The sequence below is a fragment of the Toxorhynchites rutilus genome, chromosome 3 (assembly GCF_029784135.1).
Source record: "Toxorhynchites rutilus septentrionalis strain SRP chromosome 3, ASM2978413v1, whole genome shotgun sequence".
NCBI classification, from domain to species: Eukaryota; Metazoa; Arthropoda; class Insecta; order Diptera; family Culicidae; genus Toxorhynchites; species Toxorhynchites rutilus.
Genome location: NC_073746.1, coordinates 98,060,836 through 98,085,731, shown reverse-complemented (window position 1 = coordinate 98,085,731; position 24,896 = coordinate 98,060,836). Strand labels below are relative to the sequence as shown.

The following is a 24,896-nucleotide window of genomic DNA, read 5'->3' as shown; positions in this document are numbered from 1 at the left end:
AATCATGTCCGATCGAGCTGAAACTTTGCACAGGTCATTTAGGCCAATAAACAAATTGTACATGGTCGGTTTTTGAAATTCGATGATGATTTTTTTTCCATACATCCATTGCCACCTTAATGTATATGTTAGAGGCAAAGAAGAAAATAAACTTCCTGCACCGAAGCCGTACATGACGGTTTTGATTTGTTAGCATCGTGTTCATGAAGTGCGAACCGAAGCAGAGTTGTCTCGTTCTCTTTTGTGTCGTGATTTGTAGCACGTAAAAGCAAAAGAATGGCACGTGGGGAAATGATTTCTGTAAGATCATATTTGAACGAACGGAAGCGATTTATTCAATGAAACGATCAATTGGCAAACACTGGAAATTGGGATCCTTTTTCTTTTTAAGCTCAAAGCAATCTCAGTACTCCGTTCGCGATCTAGGAATGAATGAATATTTATTTCAGCTCAGATTTTTACATCAACGGTGAGTCACGAGTATACAAAAACATTATTCGACAACCAATCATCACATCAACAAAAATACACAACGATCAACGGATTATAAAGATTCTCAAATGTACTCTTACTTAATAATAGAGTGTGTTCATATCATTCAATCACATGTTGTTTGCTACCATGAAATTCTTTGGTTAAATATTTTTATCAGCATTAGTTATGTTGCTAATCCGCAATCAAGAAAGAATATTCCAAATGGGTGCATAGTGAACGTATGAACTGGGTGCAATGATACTGTTGCAATAACCTCAATAAATAACAGAAAAAGACTAGGAAATAATATATTGGAATTGAAATAAAAACTCAGATTGTTTGCAGTACATGTAGAGAAGTTCGTCAAAATGTTCTCAAACTACAACGGCACCAGCTTCGGATCGACTGGTAGGTAAATCGGGACAATGTTTCCACTGATCTGTGATTGGATCGTAGGACTCAAAAGACGCTATCGTTACCTGTGCTCGGTAGAAGTTGATTTCACACGGTTGGTCACCTCCGGCTACGTAGAGCAAACCATCGGCAGCAGCCACAGCAGGACTGGCGCGACTGACCGACATCGGTGCTACCATGGTCCACGTGTTATCATCAAATGAGTATCTTTCAACCGTACATAGCACCTCCTGCTGGCTGCTATTCCCACCAACAACATACAGATGTCGATCAAGTATTGCGACACCCATTTGGCAACGAGCGGTATTCATCCGGGCCAGCGAAGACCATTCGTGGGTAACGGGATTGTAGCTAAAATAAACAGAACAAAATTGAACAGTTCAGAGGTATTATTTTGCAATATCATTCACAATTCTTATCAACCTTATCAAATCAGGTAAGTGCCGGCTCGAAGTGGTACAACCTCCCGCAATGTATATTAGACCTGCGAGAGAGAAATGAAAATTAAAGAATTCGTTTCATTTTGGAAACATGCCAACCTTCGAAGCTCACGACGCCCATGCTAAACCTCGGTTCTGGTAAATCTCCAACCATTCTCCATGCATTTTTCATCGGATCATAACACTCGATGGAGCCTCCTATGTCCTCGCCAATCCATCTGCGCAATGAAAAAAATATTTTCATTTAATTCCTAGGAAATAAATAGATAGATTTAACTTACCCGCCCATTGCGTATAGTGTTCCGCCCAGTGCACAAAGCCCAAACTCACATCTGGGTACGATCATTGGAGCCATGGCCTCCCAGTTATTATTCTGAGTATCATAAACTTCGCCGTTGGCTAGAATTTGACTTCCACGTTCGCCACCAATGACGAAAATTTTACCTCCCAATGAAGCTACTCCGGGCAATATTCGTCCGATCTGCATTGGGGCAGACTCAATCCACTCTCGTCGGAATATATCATATTTTATGACACTCTCGAAGATACAATCTGCTGGTGTCCAGCCGGCCGATTGTTCTCGTCGAGATCCACCTATTATGAAAATGCTCTTCTTGGCACAAACCCGTGGACAAACACGAAGCGGCACCAACTGTCCCCGTTTGGAAGTCAAATCTTTTCGCACCGATCGCAGCGCTATTTTAAGCGATACATCCCGGCACTCGGTAATCGCTTGATCAATCAAACCTACCGGGACCAACGCCAGCCGTACGTGCGACAGTATCTCGAACACATACCGTCTGCGTGGGACCACGTCATGCTTGATCCACCGCAGGGCAGCCTTGAAAACCTGATACTCGCTATCTACCCGTAACGACTCGGAGGAAATCACTTTCATAAGCATCACGTGGGGAATGTCCAGTAGCTCATCCTCAAGCGACACCTTGGGGAAGTTCGTGTACACGTAAGTGGCGGCGGCTTCCGCCAGCTGGCGACAGTTGTGCGCCTCGGCAAACCGTAATATTCCTAGTGCATTGGATGAGTGTAGCTCACGGCAGAGATACTCACAGCAACCGTCAACGACCTCAGGCAGCTGTATCATATCAGCCGCAGCCAGTAGCTCTTGAACATTGCTCTGCAAGAGAATAATAAAAATTTGTAAATTGTTATACCTGAATGTTTTGATGTTGGGCAGAAATTGAAATACGAAATAATTTTTGATTTGTTTGAATAATAATAAATAGGTATCTTCTCTTCTCCTGTGGTCCCCATGGCCTAGTGGTAAGCACTTGCCAAGATGGGGACTTATGGTTCGATTCTCATTCGGGTCAGAAATTCTATCTTCATAGATCGATTTTCTGGCTTGCACTGGTTCAGGGAAACCGTCTAGGGTGTGGTGGGATGAGCAATAGGCAATACTCCTGGAGGTCACCAAATCAAACAAAATCTCAGATCGACCATATTTTGGTTGGCATTTCTCGGACATAACTGACGTACCAATCGAGGTGCTAACATCGATCCGAACAACTACCTTATGATGGTTGAAATGCGCCCAAAACTCTCCGTTGTGAACAACATTTGGTACTGATCCCTGCGACAATCTCACGCGACTAAAACAAGCAGCTGTTGCCGAAAACTACGCACATTCGCTTGAAACTACACTACCAGAAGAGAACCAAATAAAAAAAGCTTCTCTTGAGGACTGTTAGAGCATAATTAAAACAGCAATAAACAGCGTAAGGGAAAACATCCTATGTAGGCTGACCAAACGTACCGTTTTTAACGGGACAGTACCGTATTTTCGACCCTTTATTCCGACCTTTGTCCCGTCTTTTTATCGATTTCTACAGTTTTTTGAGTATGGAGAAAAAAAATTCTTAGCCATTATTTTCAATAACGCAGTGCTATTCTTCTGTCCTGAGTTCTATCTATCATTTTTTTATGGACTTCGGCAGAAATCGAAAGTTCTACCGGACCCTCAATGCATCCGGAAAAGGCTTCGTGCCACGAGCAGAAATGTGTCGGAATAAGGAAGGAGTATCCTGACGAGCGAACGTGAACGATGAACACCTGAATGGCGTACAAGCAGAGGACCAAGATAACGATGGAAGCGATTACGTTGGTGCAGTAAATCATGAAGAAGTACTACCCCAACGATAGGTTAAGCTTAAGTACAACAAATCAACTCGAAAAGATGGCATCGAAGCGGAACTTCTCAAATAGGCCCGAAAAAGTTGGTTAATTGTTTGCATAGACTGATTGTCAGAATTTGGGAAACAGAACAGCTATCGGAGGAGTGGTTATTTGTCGTATCCTTGAGAAAGGCAAATAACCGTCCTGAATGCCATCTACAAAGTGCTTTCCCAAATCATCTTCTGTCGTCTATCGCCACTTACGAACAGATTCGTGGGAGGTTACCAGACTGGCTTCATCGAAGGTCGGTCTGCTATTGACCATATCTTCACATGGCAGCAGATCCTCCATAAATGTCGTGAGTACAGAGTCCCAACGCATCATCTATCCTTCGACTTTAAAGCCGCATGATGATGATGATGACGCATGACAATAATGAGCTATGGAAAATCATGGATGAAAACGGCTTCCCCATGAAGCTGACAAGTCTGATTAACCCTTTCAATACGGCAGTGTGCTCTGCCGGAGTGCTAGCGCTGTACGGAGCATTGCGCCGGAAAGTATGCACATCGCGCTGGTGTGATCGATGTGCAGTATGACTTTCATGTCGTCTAAAGACGACGCTCGTACACACGGGTCGTCGTGCGATAGACGTCGATAGACGACGCTCGTAGCGAAAGGGTTAAGGCTACGATGGATGAAATACAGTGCTGTGTGCAAATATCGGGTGGATTATCTGATTCATACCAAGGCGCCTGGAAGTATATACTAAGGTGGGCCAACATGCTAAAACCACTCGTCAGCCATCTTGGAAGTCTACTGTGTTTTGTTTGTAAACAAAACACAATACGCTATTGCCGAAGGTCGCTCGTGATCAGTCTGTCTCTTTCACGCTACAAGCAAATAATTCCCCTTCTACTTTCTTCCGTGCTGTTTTCATATACCGCTCCCCTAACCAACTTAGTGACGAAACGGCCTCACCTAGTACCATAGACCCGTCTTGATTCATACTAGACCCCCAGGGGGCTTCGACAAAGTATTGATCTCTCTTGCGCTAGAGGGTGATATGGGACAAGCGGCGTTTAACTTGCGTGTACGATTTTCAATAGATCCAGTTAATTCATCTGCTTCGCTGATGACGTAGATATAATTGGCAGAACATTTGAGACGGTAGCTGAACATTACACCAGATTAAAGCTTCGAAATTACAGAAACGATAAATACCTGACAAATGGTTTACCGATTTTTTTTTAAAACAATACGATTAATGTCCGGTCAATACACAGGCTGTATTCTCTAGTCAAACAAATATTTGTGCATGTTAGATTAGTATTTCTAATTTTCATGTATTTCTGCTTATAAAACTGAACGCCACTGTCCCATTTGCATTGACATATCGATTCCTGGTCCAGTCATACCATCTCCTGTTGGTTTACAGTGATAGGCATAAAAAAGTCTAATTTGCTATTTCAATTTTTTTTTCTCAATTTCTGGACTATTTCATCAAAAACTACTACCGTAATTTCATAGAAGTATACATTAACTATTACTTTCACAAATAATTAACAAGTTTTACCTTTTCTGTTCTATTTTTTACTTCCTTACATGACTTCTTTAAAGTGTGCAGATATGCGATGACAAAAATAAAAGCACACCCCCAAAAAATAATATTAAAATCATTCAAAACCTTTGGGTAGCCCCTCGTTGACACCTAAAAGTGATTGTTGTTGTCTACACAAAGAGTCTTCAACAAAATCGAAATTTTTTTTTTTTATCCAAAATATATATTTTTATTAAGGCTCATATGGCGTCAACCTGACGGGGCCGGGAGTTCAATATTTCGACAATGTTTGCCTTATAACTATGTTAGTAATATGTAACCGATTACTCGCGGTTGGCTCGAGGTTAGTATTACAAGTGTTTTCGTAATTGTGATGTTGCTGTCTCCAATGCTCTGTACCTGTGCCCGACACGGGATACTTCCTTTTGGGATGCAGCTGACCATTAATCAGCAACGCCCCCTAGTCTGTACCCCATATCTAGCGTGGTGCGTCTTCTCGACTCGAGGAATCCAGGATAGAATGGTCACTAGCCGGCGCAAACATCAGATCGTGTAGAGTTGTCATGAGCGATACAACCTTTGGCTCTTGTTGAATGATCAGTGGACTGCACAACCTTTGGCCCGTGTATCTGTAAAGAGTGTGTGTATGTATTGCCGCGACTAAGTAAAAGTTTATAGATCGGATAGGAGGGATATGAAACAGGGACACAACGAAGGAAACATCATTAAACGTTGACATTGGCGTTTCTGAGGAACAGGTATAGATGAAGCAGAAGATCAGGATCACGGCTACCTAAGATATCCCGGACGGGGATATCCGATTGTCTGCCTTTTGCTCTCAGTGCTCTAGAGAGCTGAGAGCGAGCAGCATGGAACCGGATACACGACCAGACAACATGCTCGATGTCATGGTAGCCATCGCCACAATCACAAAGATTGTTTGCTGCGAGCCCAATGCGATAGAGATGCGCGTTTAGGTTGTAGTGATTGGACATAAGCCGAGATATCACGCGAATGAAATCACGACCTACATTCAATCCCTTAAACCAAGCTTTCGTCGAAACCTTAGGAATAATCGTGTGTAACCAGCGACCGAACTCATCTTCACTCCACATGCGCTGCCAACTAACGAGTGTGTCCTGACGAGGAATGTGAAAAAATTCATTATAGGCAATTTGCCTTTCAAAAAGTGTGCCTTCTGAAGCGCCCACCTTAGCTAGCGAGTCCGCTTTCTCATTCCCCGGAATCGAGCAATGAGAGGGAACCCATGCTAAGGTAATCTTGAATAATTTTTCGACCAAAACACTCAATAGATGTCTTATTCTTGTTAGGAAATAAGATGAGCGTTTATCAACTTTCATTGAACGAATTGCCTCTATTGAGCTGAGACTGTCTGAAAAAATAAAATAATGGTCGATAGGCAGTGTTTCAATGATCCCTAGTGCGTAGTATATCGCACCCAGTTCAGCGACATACACGGAACAAGGATCTTTGAGTTTGAAAGAGGCATTGGAATTTTCATTGAAGATGCCGAAGCCAGTGGACCCGTTTATGAATGAACCGTCAGTAAAGAACATTTTATCAGATCTAACTTTCCCATATTCTGCCGAAAATATCGGCGGAATAGAATCGGAGCGTAGATGATCTGGGATTCCATGGATTTTTTGTCGCATGGACAGATCAAAATTGACAGAGGAATTGCAAAAGTATGGGAAGCAAACTTGGTTGGAGATGCCCGGTGAAGGGTGCACTTCATGGGTAAGGAAATCATGGTACAAAGACATAAAACTTGACTGAGGAGTCAGTTGGAGTAGATTTTCGAAGTTATCAATCACCAATGGATTCATGATCTTGCAACGGATGAGAAATCTGTAGGATAATTCTGTGAATCGAAGAGTAAGCGGGGGTACTCCTGCCAAGACTTCGAGACTCATCGTATGTGTCGAATGCAAACACCCCATTGCTATACGCAAGCAACGATATTGTATTCTCTCCAGCTTGAGAATATGAATCCTGGCAGCTGATCGGAAGCAAAAACTGCCATATTCTAACACTGATAATATCGTTGTTTTGTACAACTGAATGAGGTCTCCTGGATGGGCACCCCACCATGTTCCGGTAATTGTTTGGAGAAAATTGATTCTTTGCTGGCATTTCTGTTTCAAATACGCAATGTGTCTCCCCCAGGTACACTTAGAATCAAAATATACACCCAGGTATTTGAAAAACATCGAGTGCCTGATCGCTTTACCGGATAGGTGAAGCTGGAATTGGGTGGGTTCGTGCTTCCTAGAAAAAACGACCATTTCGGTTTTCTCCGTAGAGAATTCGATACCCAGCTTGAAGGCCCACGTGAACAGGTTGTTCAGGGTATCTTGCAAGGATTTTTGCAAAACGGCGGGATTAGTACCGGTGATGGAAATAACTCCATCGTCTGCAAATTGTCTCAGCGTGCAGTTTCTAGTTAGACAATCATCCATATCATTGACGTAAAAACTATACAAGAGGGGGCTTAGGCAGGAGCCTTGTGGTAGGCCCATAAAACTGTATCGAGAAGATTTCAAGCTGCCATGATAGAAAAACATGTGCTTTTCTGAGAGTAAATTGTACAGGAAATTATTCAGAATTGGCGAAAGTCCACGATTATGAAGTTTCTCTGAGAGAATTTCCATGGAAACTGAATCAAATGCCCCTTTGATATCGAGAAAAACGGAAGCCATTTGTTCTTTACGAGCAAATGCGATTTGGATTTCAGAAGATAGCAGCGCGAGACAATCGTTCGTCCCTTTACCTCGGCGGAAGCCAAACTGCGTATTTGACAGCAAATTGTTCGCTTCAACCCACTTGTCCAAACGAAGTAGAATCATTTTCTCTAACAATTTACGAATACAGGATAACATTGCAATCGGCCTATACGAGTTGTGATCGCAAGCCGGCTTGTTGGGTTTTCGTATGGCTATCACTCTCACTTGTCTCCAATCATGCGGGACAATATTCAGCTCCAGAAACTTGTTGAACAAGTTCAGCAAACGCTGTTTCGCCAAGTCGGGAAGATTCTTCAACAAGTTGAATTTAATCTTGTCCGACCCCGGAGCTGAATTGTTACATGAGAGGAGGGCAATTGAGAATTCTACCATCGAAAAATTCTCATAATCGCATTGGAGCGGAATGTCGCGTACGACGTTTTGTGCAGGAACGGAATCGGGACAAACCTTTCTTACAAATTTGAAAATCCAACGGTCAGAGTATTCCTCACTTTCATTTGTATGGTTCCAGCCACGCATTCTCCTAGCCGTATTCCAAAGAGTGCTCATAGCTGTCTCCCTTGACAAACCATTGACGAATTTCCGCCAATATCCACGCTTTTTTGCTTTAATCAGACCTTTTAGTTTGGGAAATCGAACACACAAATCGAAATGGGTGGAAAGAAAATCAGCATGCAAGTCCGAATTCTTGTTGTTCAGGATCATTTACAGCAGATTTTACAGTGGAAGATTGCAGAGAATTTCGGAATAAGCCGGAGAGCAGTCCGTGAAATTGTGCACAAGAACAAAGCTTACGGTTCGCTTGCTGAAAGATCCGGAAGATGCCGTCGTCGGAAGACCTATAGCCGGATGGATCGACGAATCATCCGAGAAGTTAAGAAATCTCCAAAAGAATCAATCAAAGTCATTCAGGAAAACCTCTTGTTCGCGGTGTCGGCCAGAAAAAAAACCTCCGTTTATCAACAAGACAAATAAACTGAAACGTTTGGAATTCGCCCGGAAACATGTTAACAAACCCAAAACTTTTGGAAAAAGTACTTTGGACTGAGGAATCGAAGTTTGAGCTTTTCAACAAGAAGCGGCGCGAAAGAGTGTGGCGAAGGATGATGAAGGATTGCAGGAACGTCATTTGCGGGCTACAGTCAAACACGGAGGAGGCAATGTAATGGTGTGGATATGCTTTTCCCGGGCTGGTGTTGGAATTCGTTTTTAAGGAATCATAACAACAGATGTCTACAATGACATCCTTAAGGACAACTTGAAGGAATTAACAGGAAAACTACCCGAAGCATACTGCTAAGAAGGCCAAAGCATATTTCCGTTCACGCAAAATAAAACCCCTTGAATGGCTACCACAAAGTCCTGATCTCAAACCGATTGGGAACCAGTGGATCCTTCTCGACAACAAAGTGAAAAAAGATGGTGTCACTAACCCTCTTGTACTCGCGTGCAAAATCATAACTCGTATACTCGCGCACGGTGTCACATGAACAAACTCCAGAAAATATGTTTTCTTCCTCTTCATTCAGTTATAATAGCTATCTAATTCAGCCTCTTAAAAACAGAGTAATTTTGTGATACTGATACAAATAACGAAATTCGACTTTTTTCTGTTATTTATTGAAAGTAAGCAATTGAATATAATTCATAAGAGTATAAAGAGCTATAAAATAACATAAAGACGTATTAATCGATTGTGGTTCCGTTGGTGTAAGAATAAGAACATATCATAACTGCATGCTCGAGACAAACATATATTTTTCATACAGTTGTAGCGTATTTTGGGTCTTTTTTCGAAAAGAAGAATGTTCTGGAATTTCATGTTTCCATAATTCTAATATCTTTTGTCTCTGTGTTCTTGGTAAACTAAGAATAAATGCCTGTTTTTTTTTGTGCTGGAGCACAACAAAATGATATAAAAGAATTTCTAGGAACTTCCTGCGACTTATTTTCTTGTCGATATTGTTCGGCTCACATATTATAAAAAAATATCCCTGAAACTTTAACTGTAAAAAATAACCGTTAGCCACCGAAAAGGTTAAAACTCACAATTTACAATTCTTCCACAAGTGCAATTCTTTCACGATTGTGTATATGTGTGACCATTGTTTTTAGCGAATAACTATACGAAAGTCAAACATTTGTATATTATTTTTGCACGTATGAATCTAATGACGAATAATATATGAAATTGGATCAATCCGGAGACAAAAAGGATTAAAATCAAGTTAGAATAATCCGGTAATGACCTTATGCATTATATTCAATAAATATTCCACATTCGTTGCATGGACACCAACTGGACAACATCGTTGCTGGACGGGCTGGACGGTGAGAGATCGAGTGCCTTTCTCAAGGCAATGAGGGTGGAGGTGTAGTGCTGGAGTAGAGTAAAGTTTCCCAAGGGCCTTTCTCAAGGCTAGAGACGAATGAACTGAAAAAGTTTAAAGTCTCTATAATACAAAACAGGTTAGGTTTTGTATTATAGAGACTTTAAACTCTCTAGTGGCATGGAAACCTAATAATTATTCCATGCCACTAACATAAATTTATACATTTCGTTGAACAATGTTATAAAATAGGAAAAAAGTGACTTGTCCAAAAAAAGTTACTCCTATACTCGTGTCGGTGTCTTAAACCGAAAGTGACACACGTCCCCTTGACAAACAACGAATAATGAAGCTAGAAAGAATCGCAAAGTCGTAGGGTTGTTGTTTTCTGAGAAATGAACGAATTATTGATTTCTTGGTCTCACAGACCTATGCGCCTATGGAGGGTTAATGACACTTATTTCACGGCTCTCCAGGAGGCGCAGAACGAAATCGACCCTTGGTCGAACTTGGTCGATAGTATGCCCAAAAGTCTTCAACAGGCCATTGAAGCTTCAGGGGACCACACTAAATATTGATGTTTTCAACTTCTTTGCATTTATTGTGTAATTTGTTATTTTTTGAATTCGAGCTGTCATACTTGTTTTTATTTTTATTTTGCGTGCCTTAAACCATACCAGACGTTGTTTACCTAGCTTTTTCTGAGCTGACACTAACGAAGCATGCAACATATAATCTGGTCTCACTATTGCCGAGTAAATCCAGTGAATCATTTTGGTCACCACTTTTTCCCGAATATACTTCTACAAGTCCAGAGCGCAGTCTAAGCTTTAGATATTGCATACTCCATTAGTCCAACGCCTAATTTTTTGGTTCGTTTTGAAAGCTACAATTGTACACCTCTTAATCTAAGAGATGGAATCTTATACACCCAGGTTTTTTTTACGCGGGCGATACGTACCTCGTACAAAAAACCGCGTTAATTCGAAAATCCGCGTAAAAAACCTCGTACATGGGTGTACTGTAAGAAAGGCTGTATGTGAGTGTTGCTTGGTAAGCAAATAGAAATTTCTGTTCAAATATAATGATTTGATATGGAGGTGAATGGTCTTTTGCATATGCTTCGGGAGTCGTTCTGTCACGTTTACCAGCATTGGGAATAAATATAACACGGATCTCTCGCCAACTACTAGGAATGTCACTATATATCATCCTAACCCTAAACATCTCCGTCAGAAGAGGGACAGTGATATCCTTGCTTTTTGTAACAACACTGGTTTTCCCATCAGGTCCTGGAGATTTGAAGGGCTTCAAAGAATCCGCTGTCCATTTAACCCTTGATTTCGTACAGACCGCAATGGTCATTTCTTTAACTCTTTTTTATTTTTTCAGACTACCAAGTTCAAGTCCAAGTCCACCTTTAAAAGGGCTGAAGTCTTGCTAAACTGGTGAACTTCCAATCCCTTCTCTTAGATCACAGATTTCTTTGTTATATTCTATTAGACAGATTTAGTAATCTGTCCAATCAGGAATAATTTTCTATTTATTCGAGAGTTTTCTAGACAGTTTTCTAAGCTTTCTAAGTTTTTTGTTCCACCAGGTTGCATTCTTTCTTGAATATTTCCGCTTCAGTGGACAATTTGCTTCATAGGTAGAGTTAATATAGGTTTCAAATCCCGATGAAACTATTTCAAACTGTTCAGTGGAAGAAATACTTTCCATTGATATCAAGATTTTCTCCTGAAGTTTGGAATAATAACTTTCCCAATTTGTTTTTCTTGGGTCTCTGAATTGTTCACTGAAAAGATCACCAGAATCATAGTTAAACATTATATGTTTATGATCAGATAGAGATTCTTCATTAGACACATGCTAATTATTTTTTTTTATCCCATTTATTTATTTATTGGGCTCATTAGCATTTCAGCTGTAACAGAGCCGGGTTTTTAATCGTGTACATGTACATATGTTTATGTTTCTATAAACTGTAAATTACACAGTAGTTAGTAGTAGCCAATTAGGCGTTAAGTTTTCTGTTCCATTACATTATGGTAAATTACACTGTAGTAGCCATTTAGGCGTAAGGGTATTCTTTCTGTTCTTCCATTGTTCAAGCAGACCGGACAGCGGACAGTTGATATTGATCATTGTTGGGTTATTTAAAGATCAGCAGCCCGATGTTTCTTGCAGAGCAGAGCAGTTGTATGGATGAATCGATCGAATTTCGACCGTGGATCGATCTCCATCGCTGATGATGTTTGCGTGGACGTAGTTATTCTATGAACAACACAAAGATGGTCAATTGAGGGCCCTGAGTTTGAACTCACGACCGATCGCTTAGTAAGCGAACGCGTAACCAAGTGGCTACGAAGACCCCCTTGCTAATTATTTATCATATATGATAGTTTAAAACTGCAAAGTAATAGATAGGCATTGTGTTATCACTAAACATAAGACTTTGTATGCCAGTGAACAGTTAAAACCCCAGATTGTCTTGATTGTCAGCATAAGTTAATCATTTATTTGTTCATACACGCTAACATAACTGAACCGGGCTTGATAATGAATTGATAAGCGTTATTATAAATTTAAGTGAAAAATTGGGGATCGAAATCCGCCAAAACTTAACTATTTTGACCCCTTTTTACGAAGAAAGTCGCGAGGAAGCAAAAACCACCACAGGCGGCGAATAAATTTGCTGCGCATCATTGAGTGCTGAAAAGTGAAAATTTACACTTCGATTTATGAGATAGCAAAACTTTTTGTTCCATTATATCTCGGCTAACAGTATCATTAACGGATGCCGTTTACTTCCCATATATCGCCTGTAAATCTCCAGAGATTTAAAATTATCAATGTTATGAAACTCACCTGTTTAATCTCCACTTGTCCTGTATAAATGAAATCAATCAGCAGCTTCAGTATGTCGACCCGCATGGAGTGCAGTGTGACGGACTTTTGCTTTCCCTCGCTGAGTCCAAGCTCTGGGCGGAACATTGCTTCAAAATATGCGGAAGCACCGCTCAGAACTGCTCGGTGGGCTTGGATCGTTGTATTGCCAACCACAATTTCGACATCGCAGAACCGCGCATTCTGTCGTAGTGCATTGAGATTCAGCAGCACCTTCTGTGCGTATTGAGAGCAGATAAACACGGGCTTTCCTGCCGGATCTGCTGCTTGGTTAATTGCCATTTGTGATTGCGTGAGCGAACATATGATATCACTTGCATTACCATTCCCATTGTAATTATTCAATGGTGGCATATCGCTGGAGAAGAAAGTCTGCTTTGTCTCACCAGATGAAAAACCTTACAAGGAACTAGTTTTGGAATCCACTCATGAATAACACTTATATGAAGCCACTAAAATGGCTATACGATGCTCATTTCAAGAAAAAAAAATACACTGAATTTAGTAGAAGCGTTTTTCACAGGCAAAATAAAACAGTCTCTAATCGGGTTTACGCCCTGACACTACGGCTTTCACAGAACATCTAAACTCACTGACAGCAAATAGCGATAACTACAATTGAATGCACTGCTCGTAAATGTTCAGAGGATGTTTCAAGTATTGGCTGTGGTGATGATTGAGATGGTTATCAGTTTTCGTGTATGATGATATCGTTGTTGTTGCTGCTTTTAATTGTATCATTTGATTGGTTTCTCTCTTCATACATTCGTACCATGAAACAGCCCATCGATTCGATCCTTCTCTCGTACACTCGAAAACAATGCAACGTAAACATGCCAGCTGTCAAATTGTCAAAACATTGCCCCATCCTCATTTATGCTCCCGTTTTTGTGAACAGCGTTTCAATAAAATAGGGCAAATGTATACAGGTGTGACAGTGACACCATATGTATTTGCGGTCGTGCTGAATGTATTTATGTGTCGATATCACTTTCTGGATGTTCTCAATTGTCGATAGAAGTCGATAATGTTTTCGCGCTGGAAAACATTCTGCACAAATTGGGGTTGGAAGACCTGCAATAGAATTCGGTCCAGCGGAAATTAAATCATATAAATTGGCACATGCTAGGACGTATATCAAATTTAATCAAATCGCAATCGCATATCATATTAGTCAAAGAGCACGCGATAAACGTGATGCACTTTATTATTTATATAGAAAAGATTTCATTTATTTGGTAATATAAATTTGAACAATTACCTCTCTGCATCTCGGTGCGCAAGCATGAACATTGCCGTACCTCGCCCATTTTTAGCTATCCGCGTCGTACACTGACAGCCGTTTAGCTGAGAATAATGTCGACAACGCTACGCTACGAGGCAAGCAAATTTCTCGAAGAACGACTGATCGATATCACCACGGCTTCCAGAGACAAGGCTAGTTCTTTAGCGAGTAAAAATTTTTTTTGATGACGTCATCCGAATTGTCAGTGTAAACAGTCGCCAGTTGTATTTTGTTTTCCGACTTACGCGTAAATATTCCTGAAATGAAAATTCGAAAATTGTTCAATGCGCTGTGAGCGGGTGTATAAATTATGAAAATGACATTATCGGGCCAAAAAAGAGATTCTTTCGCTTTCCGAAAAACCGAGAATTATGTTCTTTGTGGATAAATGTTTTATCAAATTATTCATGGTGTTAAATATAATCAACTATATTATCAACGCACAAACTCACAAAGCACGAAAAATAAAAAATAAGAACACATTGTTTACTTCAACGACTCAGATGACGTCACTAAAAAATGACTGATCCGGAGTAGCTAGCCTTGTCTCTGTAAGCCGTGGATATCACTGTTTTCTAAAACGTTACTTCTCGAGATCATCCTGCAAACGAGAATACATCGATCATCGATAATCTCAGAACATATCGATTCAGACCACTACCTGGTTGTTACCAAATTGCATTCTGAACAATCAGTCGTCAATAACATAAGACGCCAGAGCTCATCACGGTACCGCCTACGACAACTGAACGGAACTGAACCCGAAAGGGAGGTAGATGAACTAAACGTTGCTCCCTCAAAGAATGTTGGAGTATCCTGAAAGCAGAAATTCATCGCACAGCAGAGACCGTTTCCGGGTATCAACGACGAGGTATATTAAACGAATGGTGTGCCGACTAGTAACGAGCGCTTTTGAGCGAGAAGATGCAGCACGCCCAGCCACGTTGCAACGAGCCACTCGACGGATCGGGGAGCGATACTGACTGAAGCAGAGGCAGCAAACACATCTCTTTTGGGAAAAAAATCGTCGCCCGGAATTCTTCTCGTGAGATATCAGGAGATGAAGTTGCTCTATCGTTCTTGTGAATCGCGGGAATTCTAATGTGGGCACGATTTCCAACAAGTCAAGTCAGTTGATCTGCATCGCCGATGACGTGTACATAATCAGAAGAATACATACAGCGGTAGCGGACTTGTAAACCCGATTGAAATACGAAGCATTAGGTTGATTAGGTTTAGAATCAATGCTACCAAGACGGTGAATCAATGCTAGTGCAACGTTTTAATCGACTGCGACGAGCTCGAGTCCGAATATCAATAGTCGGCAAACTTCTAAACGGATAGTCAACGGGAATCCTGACTATAGTCAACTATAGGTTCTATAAGTTTCCTTACGAAGTGTAACATGTACTAGCTAGGATGTTAGAGAACAATCCCGGAAAGATAGGTCAAGTTTGCGTACAAAAACGCGAATATTACCTTGGGATAACTTAAGTATTCTAAACTGGTTAGTTCCCCAAATGTTTAATACTTTCGCAAAACAAACTCTCGTCTTCTCGGTATACATGTATATACTGAGCTCAGTCTGCATATAGTTAAGTTGAAAAGGGTAGTACCGTTGCCGACCAGAGATTTTTGACCTGCGGCCATTTGATACGACGTCATCAGTCAGATCAATTTCATTGATCGTAACAAGAGTGCTCGGTTCAAATTCAAATGTAGTCGATTGCGTCTACCAAATACATGTCTTTCACGATGGAAAACCGTAGCAATAATATCATTCAACCTCGCCTCACTTTAGCTTGGTCATGTGATCTATCAAGACTAGGCCATGAAAAACATGACACACGACATTTGGGTAATTTTTTGCGCTACAGAACGCATTTGAAATTAAAACATTTGAAATACGAAGTTAAAAAAAACGCATTTATTCGTGCAATTCGGAATAACATTCGTCGAGAAGAAATGCCAGAACGGGAATTTTCGATCTTGGTTCTTTGCTACAACGATTATCACCAATCAACAATTTCCGGCAAGTACCTTGAACTGTATTACTCCTATTCTGCATTACTGATTTGCATTTCGTTGGAGTTATAATTTCGCTTTCTCTATTTCGAGCGTTTTGCCCATTCAATGTTCGATGAAAAACAGGTCGAACGAAACGCAAAAACAACTCGAACGGAAAACGGAATGGAATTTTATCAAATATTTCGAATCGATAGAAATACAGAATAAGGGTGTATATCTCTCCTTTCACTGCAAGTCCCTAAGGAAAGAACAGCGACTTGGACAATCCCTTTCCACTGATCGTCAGCCACAGAAGAACATTCTTCGTGAAATTTGCAGGGATATGCAGCCGGAGTCGGAGTCGGAAGGAATTTCATTGTATTAGGAGTCGGAAAAATTTTACCGACTCCGACTCCGACTAACTGGAATGGCCCAATAAAATCAAATCAATAAACAAAATTTTATTTCATGATCTTATTAATTTCCTATTCACGTCCGAGTCGTTTGCTTGTGTGTTGGTTAACCACAGTTCAGTTCAGTTCTTTGTTTTTAAGAGGCTTTAAACTTTGCAGTTCATTCGCCTCTAAGTTCAAACACTAAAAAAGTGGACTTTCGCAAATCAGTTAAGAACCGATTTTAATTCGTTGAAATTAATTGGATACCATAATAGATGAAGTTGCCAATATGTTCGAGATCATCCACATGCGTTACGCCGTTCAAACACTTCCCTAACCGAGAATTAGTGGAACAAAGTGATCGACCTGGAGAAGCTCCTGTTTCAATCGTTCAACCTAACTAAAACACTCCAGCTTGAAGGACTGACACCTAGAAAGTTTATGTTGGATTGAAGAAGTCTGATTTCCGATAGATAGTTAAGATAGATTAAGCCAACTGCAGATAGATAGATTGACCAACTGCAGATGGAGTTGTACGGTCCATGGAGAGAAGAGAAAGTTAACTTCTGGCTAACCCTATATTGTTAGCAGCAATTTATATCGATCCATTGAGCAGAATTTTACTCAACGATGATTAACCTGTCGACGAATATTGCAGCGATAATCCTGAGTCTTCATTTTTATCAGAGAGCACAGATTTCGATGTTTACCTGAATAACAAAAAAGAAAAACGACTTCACCTCGGAAAAGAGAATAAGAAGGAAAACCTGCAGCTGAACATCTTTTGAAGTGCAATCCTAGCTTTTTTCGGGTTTCTTCCACCACTGTAGTGCCAATCACCGTCAACGGACAGCACTGGAGCGAGTTGGTCGGGTTCCATTCCTTTAGGTACGTATGGCATCTGTTTTTCCTCGAGGTACGCCAACGTCTTCTTGGCGTAATGGAAAGATCATGATCTTCGTCGAATGGCCATTACCAGTCTTCCGCTCGACGTTCCGGAATATTAGGAAAGTGGTCTACTGTAAACTTTTTTCCTTGACTTTCACGCGTTTCGAAGAACCGTACAACGCGCGAAAAGAAACGGTGAGAATAAATTAAGGTCTTTACTTTTTTAGGTATTGAAATGATTCTCATTTTTTATTGAACACCCAGTACAGTGACAGTACATAAAGTGATTCCAGCGTTTCCTGAGCTCATCCAAGGCGGCTAGAAGTAAACTAAAATTTTGAGATCTGCGACAATAGTACATGAAGCCCGTATGAGCTAATATTTTGAAGGGAGTCCCGTATGAAAAATCGATATAATGATTTTCATTGGCACCCTAAACCATACATTTTGCCTCGTATTCCGAAAAAGTCCTTAGTGTCGATTTTTGACAAAAAAAAAATTTCGAGATGACAGTAGATCTCGACGTTTTCTGCAATTTGGAGACATTTGGCATCAAAATTGTTTTCGAAAACCCCGATTTACTTTCCTTTACTTGGGTGATTTTTCGGGTTTCAAAAAACTCAAACTTTGGCTGCTGTGTGACACAAGTAAATAAAGTCCGATCGAGCTGATATTTTTCATGGGGTAGTTTTTCGTGGGAATCAACATTCTTAATCAAGTTTGCTTTGAAAATTCGAGGGTCACCTTTTTCCCATACATACATTGGCACTCTAATGTACATATTCGAATATTGAACATTCGACTGTTAGTTCGGACGCCACTTTCCTCCTAGGCTCGAAATGTCCGAAGTAACAAACAAGGCGAAATTGTACTTCGGTCATTTAGAGTTTTTTTTTCGAGAGTTCTTATCACTTTTAGCGCAATTCAACGAATGTTAACAATAATACACTGCCTTTAGCACGAATTGCAGGTATTTGGATCGTTGATCAGTAGTTATTTTCATGTTCATATCATGCAACGTAATTTGTCCAATGTAAAAACGCAGTCACTCAAAACGACCAATGTACCATTTTTTGTTCTGAGGCTTTAGTTTTAAACTTAAATCACGAAACAACAGTTACTATTGGTTTTTCAGAGTTATTATTGACTGTTAGTGGTGAAACAATTCGCGGACCAATGTTCCGATCTTCAGCTTCGTTTTTCTCGAGTTAACGTAAATGTTTCATAGGACCTTCTCAAAAGTTACGCGAGAATTCTATTTTTACGAGCATTATAAATTTTATTTAAAATTAGATGCTCATTAGTTTATTGGGGGGTTTAGTTAGTTGGGGGTCTCCGTAGCCACATTGGTTGCGCGTTCGCTTAGTTAGCGATTGTTCGTGAGTTCAAAACTCAGGGCCCTCATTGACCATCTTTGTGTTGTTACAGAATAACTACGTCCACGCAACAATAATCAGCAATGGAGATCGATCCACGGTCGAAATAAGATCGATTCATCCATACAACTGCTCTGCTCTGCAAGACACATCGGGCTACTATTCTATTAATAACTCAACAATGATCATATCAACTGTCTCCGCTGTCCGGTTTAACTGGACAATGGAAGAACAGAACGAATACTCTTACGCCTAAGTGGCTACTGTGAAATGTAATGTACCATATGTATAGAAGGAATACTATAACGCCGAAAAAATGGCAACTGTATAATGTGCTAATTATAGATATGGTAAATATGTAACATGTACTCGATTAAAATTCGGCTCTATTACAGCTAATGAGCCTGAAATAAACAAATGGGACAAAAAAAAAGTTTAAAAGGAGCCAAACTCTGAACTATCACCCCTATTCTGTATTTCGATCGATTCGAAATATTTCGATCGAGTTGATCAAATTCCATTCTGTATTCCGTTCGAGTAGTTTTTGCATTTCGTTCGATCTGTTTCTTTTCGAACATGAAATAGGCAAATCGTTCGAAATAAAGAACGCAAAATTATAACTCGAACGAAATAACGGTTTCGAACGATATGGAAATTCGCCGGATATCAGACCTTCGATTGATGCTCTCACCATTCTTGTAGATGCCGGATCGGCTACATCCGACGGACACGGAATACCTTAAGATGTCCTACTTCTTTGCTGGCACCATGAACAAAGCATCGAACGTAGTTATTTGACTGTTTTCGTCATGACAACTGCAAGTCAACTGATAATGGTGTCGAATCATTTTTGTATAAGCCTTAATAAACGTAAGATTCTCAGCAAACTCAGCTCCCGTATGCGTGGCCAACAGATGATACATCAGAATTAACACTTTGACGGCCATGGTGTTTTGGCCAAAAAGTTCGTAAATATCTGGAGGGTTCAATGGTTGATTCTAATATTAGATGGTGCCAGGGACCCATCCAGCATAAAATTTCATCCACATCTGTCATATAAGGGTAAAAACTACCCGTGTGTAGTACTGCCCCCCGCCCCAAACGTAAACGAGTAAAATATCGATAAAAATCATTATAAAACAATTTATTTTTTCGAAATTACATTTTACCAACAGAAAACGAAAAACACATTAGTTTTAACCTAAAACGTATGCTGTAGCGCACACCTTTGAAAATTTGGAATATTCCGCATGTGCAGTGCTGCACTCATGGCCCCAGCGGAATAATTTTTGAGTGCAGTACGGCGCTCATGGCCGTCTAAGTGTTAAACGAGACAAAAAGCGTGACTGATTTTATTGATGTTTTTATATTCATGATATTATATTAATTTTTTTTTGTTTTATCTTCTAATCCTTGTAATACACCCATTTTCCGTTGCGTCTTCTTTTTGGCAAATGGTAATCATGATTGGCAGTAGAGTGAAGGGAAAAAGCGTGGAATTGAAAGCGACGATCCAACTTATTCCTTTTGCCACTGGATCCGTACAATTCGTGAGAGTATACCGTTGATATTTTGTATCGGACCTTCGTTCATTCCATACATCAAACGAGTTTTTCCATCACCGAAACTCTCATTGTTCATCTATCTGTGAGAGAAACTTCGCATAGACCAAAGAACTAGACTTCGAGTGCTCTATACTTTAGGGACTAACTTACGGTTGTTTTCCGAAAACGTTAATCAGTTCATTTGAAATACAAACCAATAATTGGGTTTTCAATGATTTTATAACATGCACTGTTGTCAAATGGTCTAAACAATGCCTCATCGTAGGTTCATGTTCAAATTTTATGATCAACTCACAGAAATAGGGCGAATGTATACAGGTGACTGTGATGAATTTGGTTGCGCCGAATGCATTTGCCTGTCGATATCAACTTCTGGAAGTTCTTAATCGTCTGTAGAAAGCAGTAATAATTTCGCGCTGGAATTCACACTGCACAAGTTCGAGTTGCATGGCCTGTAATGAAATTAACACCTATGTCACAACAAAATTCCAACTAAATTGGGTTACATACCTTCAGTGTATTCAATTCTGTTTTCTCAGATGGCTCCAACTTTTCACTGCATAACATTTTCAACTCTTTCAACATTCCGGGTGATGTTGATTTTAAGCTAAGGTGATCTCGTTCAGGATCCCAAATGACCGAACTTTCAAGGTTTTCAATATGAGCGTATACCATCCGGGTCTCTTTGCCAGCAATGGTAAAATTGCTGATTCCAATGGAGGATAGGAATTCAACCATATTTTCAACAGACTTAGTTCTATTGATGCAACACTCAATGGCGGGATAAGTGCTTAGTAATTGTTGTTCACATTGGCAAATCAACGATCGCACTGTATTTTGTAGACCATTTTCATTCACTTCAGAGTGACGTTTACTTGCGCTTAGTGTAACGTCGAACAGATGTCCAATATTGTAATCGTAGTTCAGTTTTAGTGAAATATCTAATAAAATGCTATCGAGAAAATGATCAACTACACCTAACAATCCGATTTGAAAGCTCGGTAGGCCTTGATAGTCCACACTTCTCCTATCTATTGGGTAGATCAGTCTAACGCTATTGTTCTCGCAGGAAATGCTAGTGCCAATTTGAAGCTGAGCCACTCTTGCATTCGATGTGAGGACAAGATTCCATCGTCTCTGACGTGCCAAAATTTCACCGATTTTATTCTGAAATATTATAGCTATTTCCGCAAAAATAATGCTGTCCGTTGATCTGCTCTCTATCCAGACGGAATCATGAGTGCGTGCGGGTGCAGTGTTGTGGAATATCAGTTTAGACTGAATTGAATTTCTGTACAATGACTGATTATTTATGCATGTCAAAATATCAAACTTTTGTTGTTCGTGTCCAATAGCACTTGTAATCGTCTTCCCAATTTCAACTTCGCTAGTTAGATAACAGGTCATTTGTTTCGCCTCAGTTAACAATTCATTCGTTAGTTCAAAATATTCGTCGCCTACAGCAGTATCATTACACCGGTTTCCAAACGTTATTGGTACAGAGAAAAACAGCCGATTGTCTGTGATGCAGAGGGCAATTTCTGCAAACTCCAGATATGTTATCCCAACCACCCCCGCGAGCTGGATGTGTGTTATTTCCTTCTGTATTGATTGGCTTATTTCCGAATAAAAATATCGCAACAGAGTAACTTGGCTACCATTCGAGTACATGATCATGCTGAAGTTTGATATAAAACAGTGAGCATCTATTGTATCGCCAAGGAATATTTTGAATTCATCAATCAGCAATCTGTTAGTATCCTCTGAAAGGCAATGAACGTGTAGTGTACCATTGTCCAACAACACCGAGAAAGTGTTGGTGCTGTAAGCGAAGCTGAATGCTATAATCCTTGCCGCAAAGTGTAGCGCACTGATAATTTCATAACTCTCCTCCGTATCTAGAATCCAGTAAAGTCCACCATCTATGGAGAAGAAAATTACTTCCGTTTCTGCGAGTAAATCTGCGCAATTCAAGAGTCTTTGAAAGTACCTAAGATTTTCTTTGCTCACCAGAACAGCTCCGAGCTTATATGACTGACTGCTTCTACTAGCTTTTATATCGCTTCTCTCCCATGATAGATCGTATACTTTGGACGGTTGTGTCATTGAGAGGCCACAAAAATTGTCTATTATTTCCATTTGTAAGCAGTCTTCGTCTATCAATCGCATCAGAAGCAATCGGTTGTCATTTTGCGTAGCATAAATAGCTTTCACATCCGATCTACCTTCAACAGCAACACAATCCCGGAAAGAAACGATCAATAACAGCTTTCCGTTTTCGGTAAAACCGACAGTGTTCGACGAGGTCATGGTAGTGTCTACCAAGTTAGTGGTCAAGTTTATGCTTGTAATCCTTTGCGGCAAACCATCAGATTGGATAACTTCCGTTAGATTCTTTATGACTAATGTAAAGATCTGTTGTTCCCCTGATATTATAAGAACTGTTTTCGTGTTATCACCAAAGCTATGTATCGAATAAGGATAAAATGTATTATCCGGCACAAACCAGTGCCTAATGTACTTAGGCGACATTGTAATTTTGCGCGCAGTGAAGACGTAAACAGTGACTCGCTGCTATCTGGTCATTTTTATTGACGTGGGACTACGTCTAATACCATGGACAGACATACAGCTGTACTAGCGTTGTACGTGTACAGCGTTGTACAGGTACCATCGTACCATGACAGACATACTTTGGTTGTACATTGTACCGTATGTCAAACTGACAATCAAAAATTTGACCAATTTTCACTACATATTTCAATGAAAAAGGTTTTTATTTAGTGTCTAAACAATCGCAACAACAAACAAGTTTCCAATCTGAGTTATGACCTCAAGAGAAAGTCCATAAAAAGAACGTTTACCAAGTGTTTTGATTCGGTTTGTTCATGCTACCCACCACTAACCGTCTATGGCGCTGCGCACAGTACAACTGTAGCCATGTACAGCGGTAAAACAGGTCGGTACAGATACAGCGATTGTACCGAGTTGCTTGCATGGTTCTAGCGCTGTACATGGTGACAGACATACAATTTTCGAAGTACAACGCAAGTACAGCTGTATGTCTGTCATAAGTATAACCGGAATATATGAGGGGTAAAATGATAACCTAAACACTGAACATGCATGAAAAAATGAAAGATTTCGAATGCTTATAACTCGAACATTTCTTACTGGATGTTTGCATCAATTGATAGGAAATATTTCTACGCATCTATCGCAATTAATAAAATGTTATTTTTCATCAGATAAACAATTGAATTACTGTAAAATGTTAAGCGTTATTAACACGCCCTAACTGCCTCGTTTTGATTGGCCCGATTTGCGGTTTCCCCAACATTGCCACCAAAACCAAGCAGCCTTGAGGAAACGGGCATTGCAAATACATGAAAGTAGGGGGACTTTTGTTCTCACCGAAAAATGTTCCCTAACACAGACTTCAAAACCAAGCAGCATTGGAGAAATCGGCATTGCAAACACAAGAAAGTAGGGGGAACTTTTGCTCCCTCCGAAATGTGTTCCCTAACAGAGGTTTCAAAACCAAAGTGCCTGGAGGAAATCGGCATTGCAAATTCATGCAAGTTGCTGGTATTTTTGTTCCGACTGAAATGTGTTTCCCCAACACAGACTTCCGAACCAAGGTGTCTGGGGAAATTGGCATTGCAAATTCATGCAGGTCGGGGGTATGTTTGTTCCGACTTAAATGTGTTTCCCCAACACAGACTTCAAAACCAAGATTTCTGGGGAAATCGACTTTATAAATATATGCAAACTGCGAGTTCTTTTGTACGCGCTTGCCTTTGTGCAGACTAGAATATGTCTCCCTAACACGATCTTCTAAACATAGGAACCTGCGAAAATAGTGCCGACACTAGACGCGAATGAACTTTGAAGTTTCAGGCAAATTCGCGTTTCGAGAAGTACGTACACTTGACAGATGCGAACTTCAGAGGGAGATGCAAAATAAAATAATCGTTTGATAATTCTTCCGTTCACATATTTTGTCCTAGGCATCATACCAAACGTGAAAGGACTGTCATTGAATTTACTTGTAACGAAGAGTAAGAAGAGTACTTGTAATATAAGAGTGTCACAATGCATGAATTGACCTTACATGGTGTTTGTTCGATCTTTGTACTCGCGAAGTAGATATAATGAATTCAATTAAATTCGGAAATTGTTTCATTCAAGCGGAAAGAAGCGGAAAGTTGAATATTCCCTCTAATACTCCATTACCAGATCAAAGGTTAAATTCGGATATGCCTTACGTTTTTATTGGAGATGAAGCATATCCTTTAATGTGAAACCTGCTTCGCCCATATCCACGTGCCCAACTTGATTCGGACAAGAAAT

The 24,896-nt window shown here is 40.2% G+C and overlaps 2 protein-coding genes across 2 annotated transcripts; both read right to left on the bottom strand.

Moving 5' to 3' along the window:
- Positions 1–427: 427 nt before the first annotated feature.
- On the bottom strand, positions 428–14,439 carry LOC129776982 (actin-binding protein IPP). Its single transcript, XM_055782988.1, has 6 exons — positions 14,289–14,439; positions 12,989–14,101; positions 1,610–2,463; positions 1,428–1,546; positions 1,312–1,372; positions 428–1,239 (listed from the first exon to the last, which is right to left on the bottom strand). The coding sequence occupies exons 2-6, from the start codon at positions 13,379–13,381 to the stop codon at positions 849–851; spliced, it is 1,818 nt and encodes a 605-aa protein (XP_055638963.1). The 5' UTR covers positions 13,382–14,101; positions 14,289–14,439; the 3' UTR covers positions 428–848.
- Positions 14,440–19,960: 5,521 nt separating this feature from the next.
- Positions 19,961–22,671, bottom strand: LOC129776984 (uncharacterized). Its single transcript, XM_055782990.1, has 3 exons — positions 22,534–22,671; positions 21,054–22,465; positions 19,961–20,995 (listed from the first exon to the last, which is right to left on the bottom strand). The coding sequence occupies exons 2-3, from the start codon at positions 22,218–22,220 to the stop codon at positions 20,909–20,911; spliced, it is 1,254 nt and encodes a 417-aa protein (XP_055638965.1). The 5' UTR covers positions 22,221–22,465; positions 22,534–22,671; the 3' UTR covers positions 19,961–20,908.
- Positions 22,672–24,896: the final 2,225 nt, after the last annotated feature.